The sequence below is a fragment of the Seriola lalandi genome, unplaced genomic scaffold (genome assembly GCF_002814215.2).
Source record: "Seriola lalandi dorsalis isolate HSWRI2012SDOR001 ecotype SW California unplaced genomic scaffold, Sedor1 jcf7180002054945, whole genome shotgun sequence".
NCBI classification, from domain to species: Eukaryota; Metazoa; Chordata; class Actinopteri; order Carangiformes; family Carangidae; genus Seriola; species Seriola lalandi.
The window spans coordinates 233,557-243,948 of record NW_019525496.1 but is presented as its reverse complement, the minus strand read 5'-3'; the positions used below and the strand labels follow the sequence as shown (position 1 = coordinate 243,948).

The following is a 10,392-nucleotide window of genomic DNA, read 5'->3' as shown; positions in this document are numbered from 1 at the left end:
TGTGTGTGTGTGTGTGTGTGTGAGTGTGTGTGTGTGAGTGAGTGTGTGTGTGTGTGTGTGTGAGTGAATGTGAGTGTGTGTGTGTGTGTGTGTGTGAGTGTGTGTGCTGTTCTTGACTCAAACAGTGATCTTATATTTGGGATGTTTGGCCTGATTATTAATATCTGCAGCTTCATATATTAAAAGTTAGTTTTTTTGCTTTTATTGTGAAGGAACAGTGAGAGAGACAGGAAGTTAGGGAAGATAAATAGAAAGAGAAAGAGAGAGAGAGGACGACCTGCAGCAAGGGGTTAGGGTTAGGGTTAGAACTGAGCCTGAATGGTATGAGCTCGACCAGGTGAGACACCAAGCTGCAGGTGATGTGACTGATGTCAGATCAGACTTGAGCAGCTGATTATTAAAGGACTCAGATCAGGGCCACTAATTCCCGATTGGGAACTCCCTATACAGGTGCGTGTTTGTGTGTTACCTGGTAGTAATTAGGCCAGAAGGTGGACACAGCTAGCTCCACCCCCTTCCAGTTGTGGTAGGCGGGGCCTGATGAGTTAAATACCGGGACTCCCAGAGGACTGTGGTTCTCTGCAGGAAACACAAACACTATCAATCACAGCTGAGAGCACAGCCTCCACACAATCACACCTGATTTCAGAGTGTAGTAGTATTCTGTATTGTTAGTAGAGTAGTACTGTAGTACTGTGTTGCAGTATTTGTACCTTTGATGTAGACGTTGAGCCCTGCCCCTTCGCGCCCCCCCCCCTGGTAGAACATGAAGCTGACGCAGTGTGTGTCGTTCTCTTTGAGGGGGGGCAGCAGCAGCTGAGCGCGCTGACCACCATGACGACCTGACGTGTTCACAAACAGGAAGGAGGAACCTGCGGACAGGAAGAGGCACCTCATTAACAAACACAAGACAAAATAAAAGCCTGTGGTCATAAACAGGGAATGAAGAAAATAAAACTTTTATCACTTGTTGATGTTTAACAGGAAACACAACTGACGTAATAAAAGACTCTCAATGGTGTATTAGAGCAGCAGTGTGTGTTTGTGTGTGTGTGTGTGTGTGTGTGTCAGCAGATCAATGGTCCTTGAGGAGAATCGATTAGAAAAACAAGACTTTTAATCATGGCAGAGAAAAGGAGGAAGAGCGAGCGAGGACAATAAACACTGATGAAAAGAGAGAGAGAGAAGAATCTTAACTGATGACTTTCTTCGTGTGTCGACATGAACACGTGTGTTTAGGTCACCTGATTAAACCCTTCTACTTCTTTTGTCTGAACGTCAGTGTTCTCTCTCAGGTCAAACACATTTCTGAGGATTGTCCCGTCTCGTTCAGTCATGTCTCTCTCTGTGTGTGTGTGTGTGTATACCAGCGGTTTCCTTAGCAACTGAGGAATGTTGTAGAACAAACAACAGAGTGTGTGTTCATGTTTTCTGGTATAAACTATATTTACCCCTGGAATATCAGGAACACGTGGAATAGTCAGAGATACAGTAACTGATCCTGAAACCTGGACTCACCAGGAACCAGTTTGAGTTTGACCCCTGACTCATCAGAGTTTAAAGTTTCAGTCCAGGAGCATCTGAGCAGTTATTTCCTGGTTATCCCTCAGGTTCTCCCTCATGTTCTGTCTAAGGTTCACTCTCAGGTTCTCCCTCATGTTCTGTCTAAGGTTCACTCTCAGGTTCTCCCTCATGTTCTCTCTAAGGTTGTCTCTCAAGTTTTCTCTAAGGTTGTCTCTCAAGTTTTCTCTAAGGTTCTCTGTATGGTTGTCTCTGAGGTTCTCTCTCATGTTCTCTCTGAGGTTCTCTCTCATGTTCTCTCTGAGGTTCTCTCTAAGGTTCTCTCTGAGGTTTTCTCTCATGTTCTCTCTCATGTTATCCCTGAGGTTCTCTCTAGGTTCTCTCTAAGGTTCTCTCTCATCATCCCTCTAAGGTTGTCTCTCAGGTTTTCTCTAAGGTTCTCTGTAAGGTTCTCTCTCATGTTCTCTCTATGGTTGTCTCTCAGGTTCTCTCTAAGGTTCTCTCTGAGGTTCTCTCTCATGTTCTCTCTAAGGTTCATTTTAATGTTCTCTCTAAGGTTCTCTCTCAGGTTCTCTTTAAAGATCTCTTTAAGGTTTTCTCTGAGGTTCTATCTCAGGTTCTCTCTTATGTTCTCTTTAAGGTTCTCTCTCAGGTTCTCTTTAATGTTCTCTCTCATGTTCTCTCTGAGGTTCTCTCTCAGGTTCTCTTTAAGGATCTCTTTAAGGTTTTCTCTGAGGTTCTATCTCAGGTTATCTCTTATGTTCTCTTTAAGGTTCTCTCTCAGGTTCTCTTTAATGTTCTCTCTCATGTTCTCTCTGAGGTTCTCTCTCAGGTTCTCTATCATGTTTTCTCTCAGGTTCTCTCTGTAAGGTTCTCTCTAAGGTGTCTCTCAGGTTTTCTCTTATGTTCTCTCTATGATTGTCTCTATGGTTGTCTCTCATGTTATCCCTGAGGCTCTCTCTCATGTTCTCTCTGAGGTTCTATATCAGGTTCTCTCTCATGTTCTCTCTGAGGTTCTATCTAAGGTTCTCTCTCATGTTCTCTCTGAGGTTCTCTCTCATGTTCTCTTTAAGGTTTTCTCTCAGGTTATATCTCAGGTTCTCTCTTATGTTCTCTTTAAGGTTCTCTCTCAGGTTCTCTCTTATGTTCTCTTTAAGGTTCTCTCTCAGGTTCTCTTTAATGTTCTCTCTCATGTTCTATCTGAGGTTGTCTCTCAGGTTCTCTGTAAGGTTCTCTCCCATGTTTTCTCTCAGGTTTTCTCTGTAAGGTTCTCTCTAAGGTTCTCTCTCATGTTCTCTCTATGGGTGTCTCTGAGGTTCTCTCTCATGTTCTCGCTCATGTTATCCCTGAGGCTCTCTCTCATGTTCTCTCTGAGATTCTATCTCAGGTTCTCTCTCATGTTCTCTCTGAGGTTCTCTCTCATGTTCTCTTTAAGGTTTTTTCTGAGGTTCTATCTAAGGTTCTCTCTTATGTTCTCTTAAAGGTTCTCTCTCAGCTTCTCTTTAAGGTTCTCTCTCAGGTTCTCTGTAAGGTTGTCTCTCAGGTTGTCTCTAGGGTTCTCTGTAAGGTTCTCTGTAAGGTTGTCTCTAAGGTTCTCTCTTATGTTCTCTGTAAGGTTCTCTCTCATGTTCTTTCTATGGTTGTCTCTTAGATTCTCTCTCAGGTTCTCTCTAAGGTTCTCTCTGAGGTTTTCTCTCATGTTCTCTCTGAGGTTCCCTCTCATGTTCTCTCTGAGGTTTTCTCTCATGTTCTCGCTCATGTTATCCCTGAGGTTCTCTCTCATGTTCTCTCTAAGGTTTTCTCTCATGTTGTCTTTCAGGTTGTCTCTTATGTCCTCTCTGTTGTTGTGTTGCTCAGTGTGGGTTCATATTCCCTGTGTGTGTGTGTGTGTGTGTGTGTGTGTGTGTGTGTGTGTGTGTGTGTGTGTGTGTATGTGGGACTGAGGGACACTGCTCAGGTGATGTGATCGGAACGTGCAGCTGAGCAGAATAATTGAATTTATCTTAACAATGGTCAGTTATTAGTTGATTGATTATTAATCGATCAGCAGAGACTGAAGCTGTAAGACAGAAAAACAAACTGCTGCTGTTCACACCTTTACACACAAACACACACACATCTCATTCGTGTCTTGGCGTCTCTCCCTCTTGTTAACCTCCCGCCCCCCTCACACCTGCCGGCCAATCACAGAAGACCCCTGCCATCTGTAAAACCAATCACATCAGACCCAGCTCGCACACAGATGGTAGGGGGTAATTCTATTACCAGAGTTATATTGAGACGTGACGAGAGGCAGCTGCAGCGCATTGAGAAGATTTAAACACACGCACACACACAAACAGGACGTGTGTGTGTGTGTGTGTGTGTGTGTGTGTATGTGCCCTCCTGCTCTCTGTGATTTCTGGATGTTAAAATGTCTGAAAACACGTCGACACAAACATCAAACTGTTATTCATTTTAACAGGAAATGTGTTTAAAGGGCCAGTTCCACTTTTACTGATCAGCTGATTTACATGTGGTAAGAAGAGACTCTACATGTTCACACATGTCCCAGTCTTTGTGCTAAATTAGGTTAACAGTTTCCTTCTTCTCCAAGGCTTTGTGCTAAGCTAGGCTAACAGTTTCCGTCTGGTTCCAGTCCTTGTGCTAAGCTAAGCTAAACACACCCTGGCCCTGCTGTATCTCTGTACACAGACATGAACCTGACATCTATCTGAACAACAACAAGAGGATTTTACCCAAATGTCAGAGTGTTTAGATCAAGCAGTCGGCCAATAGGGAGCTGTCGTGTCAGTGTGACCTCTCCTCTGATTGGTTGGATTTCAGTCACAGTTGCTCTGAGTGTTTAAACTCCCTGAACGAGGCTTGAATTGGTTTTGGCAGGAGACTGATAGTGGCTTCATACAGACTGGACACACACACACACACACACACACACACACACACACACACACACACACACACACACACACACACACACCCACACACACACACAGACACACACACACACACACACACAGACACACACACACACAGACATACACACACACACACTCAGAGCCATGTCATGTTCAAAGGCTGGGTGAATCTCCTGCATGCCGACACGCTGATAAACCCTTTAACACAGTAATTAACCCAGACACACCAACACACACACAAATACACACTCACTCAGATTTTTATTTATCTGCCAAACAAAGTCCACAACTTCAAACTCTCCCTCTCTCTGTTTCTTCCTATGTCTCTCACCCTCATTCACCCTCCTCACTTTTACACAGTGTTTACCTGTCGGCATAACAGCAGCTGTGTGGGTGTGTGAGTGTGTGTGTGTGTGAGTGTGTGTGTGTGTGTGTGTGTATGTGTGTGTGTGTTGTTTACAGCAGTTTGTATTTTTTTGAAAAGTGGTTTTGACCTCAAGGTCTCTTTGACACAGAAAGGCATTGTGGGAGTTATCACACAACAGACAGACAGAGAGAGAGAGAGAGAGAGAGAGAGAGAGAGCGAGAGAGAGAGAGTGAGAGAGAGAGAGAGAGTGTAGTGTATGTATTTGCCTTCAAGCTTCACCGTGTGTGTGTGTGTGTTTACTGTGTGCAGCTGGCACTGAGCTGATAACAGCCCTATTAGAAATATTAATATACCCTGAACCCCACAGAGACACACACACACACCAAAGGCATCTGTGTGTGTGAGTGTGTGAATGTGTGTGTGTGTGTGTGTGTGTGTGAGTGTGTGAGTGTGTGAGTGTGTGTGTGTCTGTGTGTGTGTGTGTGTTCCCTCTGGTCATCCCTTATTGGAGCAAATCAATTAAAAGCCTGAGACCAAGGAGTTTCATTGGCTGACAGCTGTGACTGACAGTCGGTGTCCTGTTCGAGAGGCCGAGACTGAAGAAACACGGAACAACCAGAGAACTGCAGGAGAACCTGCACACACCAGAGACGATAACCAGAACAGAAGAACAAACAGAGACCAGAGCAAGCACAGAAGAAGAACCAGAGACCGGGACAAAAGAAGAACCAGAGACCAGAGCAGAAGAAGAACCAGATACCAGATACCGAGGAGAACCAGAGACCAGAGACCAGAAAAGAAGAAGAACCAGAGACTGGGACAGAAGAAGAACTAGAGACCAGAACAGAAGAAGAACCAGTGAACAGAGAACAGAACAGAAGAAGAACCAGATGTGGACGAACAAAAAACAAGTGATGTGTGGGTAAGGAACAGGAACAAAACCTGCAGTAGAACCAGGTGTCTACAGGTAAAAAAGTGAACCAACCAGGAGCTGTCAGAAAACAGAACATTGAGGAGGACTGATGTGGATTCTGGCCTTAACCTGGATCAGAGGACCAGGAGTGGATGGTGTTGACACTCATTGAACGTACAGTATGTAGACGTTATTAGCTTCACCTGTACACTGACATTAGCAGCATTAACAGTCAGCTAATAGCAGACTAATGACACAGCAGTGATGTCATTGTTTTTGTTCTGACATCTGACCTCTGACACGACCGTCTGCAGGTTAAACAGCTGCTGTAAAACCTCTGAGGCAAACTCACAAAGACCAGAGTCCAGACTCTGCAGAAAAACCAGCTGCTAACGAGTCAGGAAGTCAGAGAGCCTGAAACACTGTGTGTGTGTGTGTGTGTGTGTGTGTGTGTGTGTGTGTGTGTGTGTGTGTGTGTGTCTGCGAGGCAGTAAAGGGCATTAGAGAAGATTACTGTTGTTCACACTGACAGCAGAGAGAGAGCAAGGGCTACATGGTTCAGATTAGATTGAACTTGTACCATTTATAAGAACATTAAATGGAGCCTGCAATCACTGGTCAATCGATGCCTCGCTGCTGCTCAGTGTGTGTGTGTGTGTGTGTGTGTGTGTGTGTGTGTGTGTGTGTGTGTGGCTGCAGTATTAAACCAGTTACAGTGCAGACCTCTGGCTGTATCCAGGTCTTTCCTGAACATGCAGAAGTTCCATTTAAAAAGTGTCTATTTAAAGCTTCATCTGTGAGAGTGACGACCTGTAGTGACCTGAAGTGACCTGCTCAGAGTGCTCAGTCTTGATTCATATCTGACAGCTTCACCTGGACACCACGGAGGAAGGAGAAGTCTGTAGGAATTCTGGGTACTGTAGTAGATACTGTGAGAAGAAGCAGATGTGGATCCTCATGTTTAAACTACAGTAGGTGACGGTAGAACAACCTGTAGTTTCTGTAGCAGGGATCTGACGTCTGTTCAGCCCTGAGCTGTGACTGAAGGTAACAGATGATGATGATGGTGATGAAGATGGTGATGATGACGAAGAAGATGATGATGAAGATGATGAAGATGGTGATGATAATGACGATGACGAAGAGGATGATAATGATGATGAAGATGATGAAGATGGTGATAATGATGAAGATGAAGACAATGAACATGTTACTAAGATGAAGACGGTGATCAAGATGATGATGATAGTGATGATGGTGATGATGATGATGGTGATGATAATGATGAAAATGGTGAAGATGATGAAGATGATGATGATGATAATGATGATGATGATGATGAAGATGATAAGGATGCTGATGATGATGAAGATGATGAAGACGATGAAGATGATGATAATGATGAAGATGATGATGATGATTAAGATAGTGATGATGATAATGATGAAGATGATGAAGATGAAAATGATGATGAAGATGATGAAGATGGTGATGATGATGAAGATGATAAAGGTGGTGATGATGATGAAGAGGATGAAGATGGTGATGATGAAGATGGTGATGATGAAGATGATGAAGATGGTTAATGATGATAATGATGAAGATGAAAATGATGAAGATGGTGATGATGATAATGATGAAGATGATGAAGATGATGAAGATGAAAATGATGATGAAGATGATGAAAATGATAAAGATGGTGATGATGATGAAGATGGTGATGATGATAATGATGAAGATGATGAAGATGATAAAGATGGTGATGATGATGAAGATGGTGATGATGATAATGATGAAGATGATGAAGATGAAAATGATGATGAAGATGGTGATGAAGATGATGAAGATGATCATAATGATGAAGATGATGATGTCAGGTGTACTGGGTCACATGACACTACGCCCTCACACACAGGACTAGTCTCTCTCTCCCTTTCTGACTCTACCTCGCTTGCCAAGCCGCTCTGTGGTGGAGGGTTAGTTAGATTTAATGCCCTGCCTCGCCCTGCTCCCTGCTCCACATATCAGCTGGGAGGAGATTGAACCAAGAAGAGGAGAAGGTGTGTGTGTGTGTGTGTGTGTGACTAATTGCAGCCAATTCAGGCAATCACAAAGCAAACAGCTTCTCTCCCAACACACACACACACACACACACACACACACACACACACCTCTTTTATGGAGGAGAGGCGGTGACGAACTCGTCTTGTTTATTCCTTCTGTTTCTCCTCTTTAGTTTCCTCCTCTCCTCTCTTCCTTTACTTGTTTGTTTCCTCCTCTCATATTTCCTCCTCTTCTCTCTCCTCCCCCTCCTCCTCCATATAAATCACATTAAAGAGGACAGTAACCACCTCCTCTCTGTGTGTCCTCGCTCAGCATGTCTCTCACGTGATTGGCTCTGTGATTTAAGAGCGCTGCATTCTCATTCGTCAGCGGCTTAACCTCTGCGAGCATGTGACAAACGACACACACACACACACACACACACACACACACACACGGTCTTATCTCAGTGGTTCATTGTGAACTCTCTCTGTCCGTCCATAACTCAGAGGACAGAGACAGAGAGAGAGAGCATTCAAGAATCATTCAATAGTTCATTACAGGAGGGACACTGAGAGTGTCCACTGAGGGACGGAACTCTATTGAAACACTGTCACTTGACAGAGTCTCTGAGCTATCAGCTTAATCTAGAAAAGAGGATCCAGAGACACAGACAGACAGACAGGTGGACAGAGAGGTGGACAGACAGACAGGTACCTGTGGGGATCAAGGGGTTGCTGGCTGGTCGGTCACGGGTGTCTCCTTGCTCCCAGTCGAAGTCGTCCTCTTTGGACTGGACCAGAGTACAGTCTGGGGACTGACCAGACAGACAGGCTGAAAGAGAGCCAGACAGGTAGACAGACAAGTCAGTTAGTTTGTTTAGAGACTGGGACACAGATTTGAGGACAACTGTTGTAGAAGATGATGTGTCAGAGACACATAGACAGGGACTCGTGTGGTTTCATGAAGGAAAAACCCTCAGAGGTTTCTGACTGAACCAAGTTTACGGCACAACTCCAGGTGTCTCTGTCTCTGCGTCTGTCTCTGTATCTCTGTCTGTCTCTGTGTCTGTCTCTGTGTCTGTCTCTGTGTCTGTCTCTGCCTCTGTGTCTCTGTCTGTCTCTGTATCTCTGCCTCTGTGTCTTCTGTGTCTGTCTCTGTGTCTCTGCGTCTGTCTCTATGTCTGTTTCTGTGTCTGTCTCTGTGTCGGTCTCTTTGTCTGTCTGTCTCTGTGTCTGTCTCTGCCTCTGTGTCTCTGTCTCTCTGTCTGTCTCTGTATCTCTGCGTCTGTCTCTCTGTCTGTCTCTGAGTCTCTGTGTCTGTCTCTATGTCTCTGCGTCTGTCTCTGCCTCTCTGTGTCTGTCTCTGTCTATGCGTCTGTCTCTGTGCCTCTGTCTGTTTCTGCGTCTGTCTCTGTGTCTCTGCGTCTGTCTGTGTCTCTACATCTGTCTCTGTGCCTCTGCGTTTGTTTCTGCGTCTCTGCATCTGTCTCTGTTTCTGCGTCTCTGTGTCTGTCTCTGTATCTTTGCGTCTGTCTCTGTGTCTGTCTCTGACTGTAACAGCTGTTGTCTCTGATCAGCTGATGGTCCTTGTTGGTCAGAGACAGCATCTTGTAAACATGTAATGTTCTTCAGAGGGAGACAGTTCCAGTTCATTACTATTACCCAGCATTCCTGCTGGTTAACACACACACACACACACACACACACACACACACACACACACACACACACACAGATAATGGATGTAAACCCTCCTCCTTCCACTGTGACTCAAAGACGTCTAAATCCTCCATTCATAGCCTCACTCTGATTCTGTGTGTGTGTAAATATATTTTGTGGCATCAGGGGCATTGACGCCTCGTCAGCCTCTTCACTGTAATGACTGTGTGTGTGTGTGTGTGTGTGTGTGTGTGTGTGTGTGCAGCTGTCATCTGAAAGCGTTGACATTAAATTGCTGGAAGGCTCATTTTCTTTCTTTGTAACAGAAGGCACATTAAATACACACACACACACACACACACACACACACACACACACACACACACACGTCCCGCCGGGCAATGTTAGCTCATCAACAGATACGAGACACAATCTGTTTAATCTGCTTCTATGAATTTGCATCTATATAACAAACTGAGCACACACACACATTCACACGGTCAGCTCTCTCTCTCTCAGAGGAGAACACACAGAAAAGCAATCTCAGCCTCTCGATCGCCCGAGAGTCTGAAGTGTAGAGATCTGTCCTCCCTCTAACTGTCCCTGTGTCTTCAACACGTCCAACTGTCTCTTTGTCTGAGTTAACAGTGAACTACTAAATTAATAGTACTGTAGTACTACTGTAATACTGTAGTACAACTGAAGTAGTGTAATAATATAGTAGTACCACTGTAATACTATAGTAGTACTAGAGTACTAGAGGAGTAATGCAGTAGTACTACAGCTCCTACTGCTCCTGGTAGAGATACGGTGAGTATTATTACTTCTCTAATACAGGCACAATGAACTGGAGTTGTTCTGTTTTACTGCAGCAGGTAACAAAACCTCCCTCTCTCCCTCTCTCTCTCTCTCTCTCTCTCTCTCTGTGTGTGTGTGTGCTGCTGCCTCACTCCACCAGGGAAAAACAAG

The 10,392-nt window shown here is 44.6% G+C and overlaps 1 protein-coding gene across 1 annotated transcript in view; it reads right to left on the bottom strand.

Annotated features, from left to right (window-relative positions):
- LOC111644946 (receptor-type tyrosine-protein phosphatase mu-like) overlaps positions 1-10,392 on the bottom strand; it is a 101,682-nt gene that overhangs the window by 64,527 nt on the left and 26,763 nt on the right. Inside the window, exons 2-4 of the mRNA XM_087170317.1 lie at positions 8,480-8,596; positions 714-872; positions 470-579 (exon numbers count right to left, since the gene is read on the bottom strand). Coding sequence (XP_087026443.1) covers positions 470-579; positions 714-872; positions 8,480-8,596 — 386 coding nt within the window. The remainder of the gene's footprint in view (positions 1-469; positions 580-713; positions 873-8,479; positions 8,597-10,392) is intronic.